We start from the raw sequence: 5,127 nt of genomic DNA on the forward strand, positions 1-5,127 counted from the left end.
GGTTAAATCCAAATTTACATACACAAAATGGTCATTAGTCCAAAATCAATAATACTAAATCTAATACTTATAGGCGAAAGATTTTTCAATACGTACTTGAATTTACGGGCCAAACCGAATGGGTTAAAATTACATATTGCTAGCGTATATGAAAGGAGTTTTGGAATTAACCATCTAACCGGGACGAATAAACTAACGATTTTTAAAAAATATATATAAACAGTTGTATAACCTACAGAACAATACTGACGCGGTTTGAATTAAAAATTTACACACAGAGAAAGATCATCAATCCAAATTCTATTTTTTTTTAATATATTAAATTTTCCCCAAGCCAAAGTTTGGAGCTGGTTTACAAGTGAAATAACCGACGCAACATTGAACCGGGAACATCAGTCCAAAATCTTGCATACATTCATACGATTAATTTCATCGATGTGTTACTTCCACATGTCCATATCATTCAAAGGAGCCTTCGCTATTGATCATCTCACGGAAGGTTAAAAGGGAAGACTCAAGTCAATTACTTAGCTGGTGTTAATTGTTAAATATAGGGTTATATAATGAAATATAAATTATGTCTGGAAAAATTTATATTGAACAAAAAAGGACGTTTTTCTTTTGAAGTGAACTCCATAATTGGACGAGACGCAAAGGCCAATTGGAAAAAAAGAATTACATAAAAATTACATTAAACCCACAAAACTCAAGAATACCGAAGTAAAAACGAAAATTAGGGGGTCAAAGAGCCCTATTGAAAACCTTTTGACCCGGTGAAAGGATAGCCATGGGATCAAACATAGCTTTCCTATCAACGAATCTCGACCATTGGTTTCCAAAGTGACGAATCCACTCCTCTCGAGACTTGTAATGTGGAAGATACAGTTTGAAATCTATTCCATTTTTGACACACCATTGAACAATCTCTTGATTTTGAGCCACCAACTTATCGACCGATGAAGCTTTAGCACCGGGAGGCACGAACCGAAGCAATGCCACAATGTAGAATATCTCTCCTTCCGGTAAAACCACGGAAGTACGGTCATCCCACCTGATAAAAATTAATCATTCATAGTTAATACTTAATACCACTACTAAATAAAACAAAAAAGTCAATTATAAAATCATCAAGCCGAGTATAAAAGGACATATCGGTCAATAAAGATAAAGTTAGGCAGCCACTTTGTCTCTTTGCAGTAATCCATTCGAGTGATTTCATTTTCTTACGTCTACCAGTTAGTACCAGCAAATCTCGTTTTCCACATAAAGTAAAAAATCTTAAGACAAAACTACCCTCGGATCCATACATCATAGCTCAGTAAAGTACAAAATGATTATCAACTAAAAAAGAAAATAAATAAATAAAAATAACTGTAGCATATAGTGGGTCCCATTACCGTATCTTTGTCCCCACAGATTTCAACTTTCAGACACAACTCTTTCCCAATATGACGCTAACCTTAACGACGGCTGCAATCTAACTCCGTCACCCACACAACCGTAATACCTAATACGACGTCGTATTAATACTAACCTTAAAACTATTGATTAACACGTGCGAGAATTAAAAAAGTAACTTAACTAGACCGATCTTGTAATAAATGGTCTTCTTTAAGATATAGATAGATTGCCTTGTCGAACCCAAAAAAGAAGAGATAAAAAATGGGTCCTAGTAATAAAAGAGAGATGGTGATATTCACCTGCTTCGCAATAGTGGGTAGACCAGCATAGGCCCACCGACTCCATTTTTGACAAGCTCCTTGAAGACCTTCTGTTCGAAATCTCCGATGTCACGCTTCGACACGAAGAGGTTAAGCCAAGGGTGCGGCGTTTCCCACGTGCCGTTCACTTTTGCGATCTCCTCGGACCGTTTTACTCTCAGTAAAAAGTCAACGTAAGGCAGATCCACCTCGAACCTCAACCCGTCGTCAAATCTCAGCCGTCCGATCAATCTCTCCACTCTCTTTCAAAAAAGAAAAAAAAAAACAGGTCAGGGGTATTTCAGTACATATGTTTGGCAAGGATGAACATACATGCCACATAAATCGAAGTTAGATTTTGAGTCATTTTTGGGACCGTTTGATATCAAAACCATCAATGTTGTTTACTTGAGAACGTTAGCATATAAAATATATAAATACAATTCTAACGCGTGACCAATGGACATGTCACAAGTGTGTCCTAACCTAAATAATTGAGTTAGAAAGGTAACTATGGGTTTCAATGAGAAATGAAGACAAAGGTCGTTTTCGTAATAACGTGGTGAAGATTTGAAGAAAAGGGCACTTGAAAGAAAAAATCACATTTAATTTTAATTTTTTGTCAGAAAATCCAAAATGGAAGATACATTACCCAATGTATAGTCAGTTTCATATTATGCAGTCAGACAAGAGACTGTATAATTCCCTTTCAACACCCTATTATATTTCCTTATTCATAAATTATATTATCTTTTTTTCTTTCACTATTTTTGAATCTTATGCTATAATCATGGAGGTCGAGAAAACTCAAAGCGGTCCTGTATTAAATACGTGTCGAGTCAATATAAGCGAGAATAAAACGGGCCCGTTTCTGGAACATCCGAAGCTCCAGGCACCGTCGGATCATAAAAATGAACGGTTGCTTTAACAAATTAATGTAGAGAGTTTGAAAGTTACCTTGTCGACGCTTGAGTTGGAGTCAGAATCTCTGTAGTGAAGAGCCAGCTCCAGGCAGTAAAGAACCGACCCGGAAGACTGTGGGAGTCGGGTCGGGTCAAAGTCTTGGTCTGGGTGGAGTGGAACTGTAGGCCAGCCGTTGACCGGGTCATCTCCGTTGACGAACACGAATCCCTCCACGTAATCAAACGAAGACTCGTCCTTCTGACTCACCAGCCACTCAGCGTCCCGAGTAAACTCGTCGAACTCGGCGTACACTATTCTTATCCACCTCACCTAATACAATCATTTATATAAAAATTAAAAATCACTCATCATTCATTTTTTTAAAAATAAATCCAAATTCTCTTAAATAAATATCAATTTGAAATTATAAAATATTATTTTAATTTTGGGGTTTTAATAAGTAATCACCATATCTGGTGCTTGCTGAAGCAAAACCCTAGCTCTGGTGATGATACCGAATTGGCCAAGACCACCTAGAACAGAGAAGAAGAGCTCCGAGTTCTCCATCTCCGAGCAAGTAACGACGTCTCCATTTCCCGTTACCACGTCTAACTCCGTTACATTTGACGTCTGTGGTCCGTAACGGAACGCTTGTCCACTAACGCCGGCATTAGACAACGTCCCGCCTACCGTCAACCCGAGGTAATCAGTCCACGACCTCGGCGCCAAACCGTACTCCGAAACGCACCGTTTCAACACATTTTCCCATAATGCCCCTCCCGAGACATCGACAAACGCCGTACCACCACCACCGTCACCGGCCAAGAAACCAACCTCGAAATGATTCTCCGCCGTGGACCGCATATCGACGACAAGCCCTCCTTCCGCCATGGACTGGCCGTTGATCGAATGGCCGTTTCCACGGGCCGCCACCGTGAGTTTATCGGAACTCAGAGCTGCTCTCACCGCTCCGGCGATATCTTCCGGTCCTAGCGGTCTCACTACGGCAAGAGGCTTCACACAGTTCATGCCACCAAAGTCCTTCCCGGCGATATCGGCCGCAGCGCCGCCGCATAAGATTTCCCCTTGGATGTTGAGTGACTCAGAAACACCGTCGGAAGATTTGCCGGTGACGTTCAGGACGGAGGCAGCGTCGGACTCGTTGTCCAAGAAGTATGGCTCTATGTAAGCTATCATTCTTGTGTGTTGTTGTGTGATTAGCTATTCGAGTGACTCTATCGTAGGTGGAAGCTTTTGGAACTAAACTCTTTTTTTTGTTCGTCTGTGGTGAGAGAAGCAGTGGCTTAGCTATAAATAGCCACTGAGTTCAGCTTTAGGATTATTCTTATTTAACTGTTTGATTTTTTAAATTTCATTCGGCCGTTGAAATCAATATATTTAATAATGTATTTTTGATTCGTTTTGTTTTTTAAACGAAGATATTGGATTTAATTATTTAAAGGCGTCTCCTAAAATTGTCAACACTGAGTTATGTGAAGATAACTAAAGGAGGAAAAAAAAGAAAAAGATTCAACGATTCTTAAAAGAATGGTTAAAGGATCCTCAAAATCTGTCCCGTACCCAAAAAGAAAAAAAGCAGAAAAATCTAAGAAATTTATTGTGTAATAAAGTTGGTCTGTATGCTTACGGCATTATAGATACATGACGTAGTTATTGTTTTTTCATAAAAGCCAAGAAAATGAGTTTCCATCACCATAACTCGATGAGCTAGTTGAAACAATTGGCCAAACAAACAAGGGCAAACAAAGAGAACTGGTTGAAATAAATGTATCCATTAAAATCATGTTTATTTTTAGATTGAAGATTAACACAGATCCACAGATACAACAATGTACCTGATTGTTATTCTTCCGATGAAACATATGGGCATAGGTTAATCATTTCATTATATACGTTACAGTTTTTTCTTTTTGTAAAACCAACAGATGTTTTATTTTTTCAAGCGTACCTATCTTTGGTACAAATAAAGTTCTAATTTCCTTAACTGAAAATTTGTTTAATCCAGGAAACCTTAACACCCAAGATACGGAGTAGATACTGTTTGCCAAAACAATTTGATGAAAATGTTAGCGATTTGTCTGTAATCATTATTACTGACTGATATAATCAGTCTAACGCATGTAATGATTTCACATAAATTTGCGTATACTGTTCGCTAAACATGTTTCTGTGATTCTTTTAAATCACTGAAATGGGTAGTATTTTGATTATAAAGTTTGGATATAGTATAATAATTATATTTTGGTTATAAAATAAATTTGGATTTGTGTTTAAGGTTGAGGGTGTTAATTTGTACTTCATGTACTATTTGAATAGCGACAAATTATGATTAGTAGCTATTTAGCCATAAATAAATATATATATATATATATATATATTAAAAAAAATTGACTGTATTCTAGTTATTTGTGATTAGAAAATTGTAGCACAAAAATAAATATGGCTAAATACAATTTTCTGTAGTGTAGCTATGTATGATAGCTTCTAAATTGTTGAAATATGA

At 37.3% G+C, this 5,127-nt stretch overlaps 1 protein-coding gene across 2 annotated transcripts; it reads right to left on the reverse strand.

Annotated features, from left to right (window-relative positions):
* Nucleotides 1-575: 575 nt before the first annotated feature.
* On the reverse strand, nt 576-4,053 carry LOC106371682 (cytokinin dehydrogenase 7). Of its 2 annotated transcripts, XM_048743072.1 has the most exons (5): nt 3,072-4,053; nt 2,658-2,933; nt 1,701-1,963; nt 1,398-1,507; nt 810-1,051 (listed from the first exon to the last, which is right to left on the reverse strand). In XM_048743072.1, the coding sequence occupies exons 1-4, from the start codon at nt 3,798-3,800 to the stop codon at nt 1,420-1,422; spliced, it is 1,356 nt and encodes a 451-aa protein (XP_048599029.1). In that variant the 5' UTR covers nt 3,801-4,053; the 3' UTR covers nt 810-1,051; nt 1,398-1,419. The 2 variants fall into 2 exon arrangements, with proteins under 2 accessions (XP_013667225.1, XP_048599029.1); XM_013811771.3 differs by lacking the exon at nt 1,398-1,507 and having other exon boundaries at nt 576-1,051.
* Nucleotides 4,054-5,127: the final 1,074 nt, after the last annotated feature.

This window comes from Brassica napus, chromosome A10 (genome assembly GCF_020379485.1).
Source record: "Brassica napus cultivar Da-Ae chromosome A10, Da-Ae, whole genome shotgun sequence".
In the NCBI taxonomy this organism is placed as follows: domain Eukaryota; kingdom Viridiplantae; phylum Streptophyta; class Magnoliopsida; order Brassicales; family Brassicaceae; genus Brassica; species Brassica napus.

Coding starts and splice junctions, on each gene's coding strand:
- LOC106371682 (XM_013811771.3), bottom strand. CDS start 3,800: ATGATAGCTTACATAGAGCCATACTTCTTGGACAACGAGTCCGACGCT. Junction 2,934..3,071: donor TTCAGCAAGCACCAGATATG/GTGATTACTTAT, acceptor TGATTGTATTAG/GTGAGGTGGATAAGAATAGT. Junction 1,052..1,700: donor TACCCACTATTGCGAAGCAG/GTGAATATCACC, acceptor AATTTTTATCAG/GTGGGATGACCGTACTTCCG.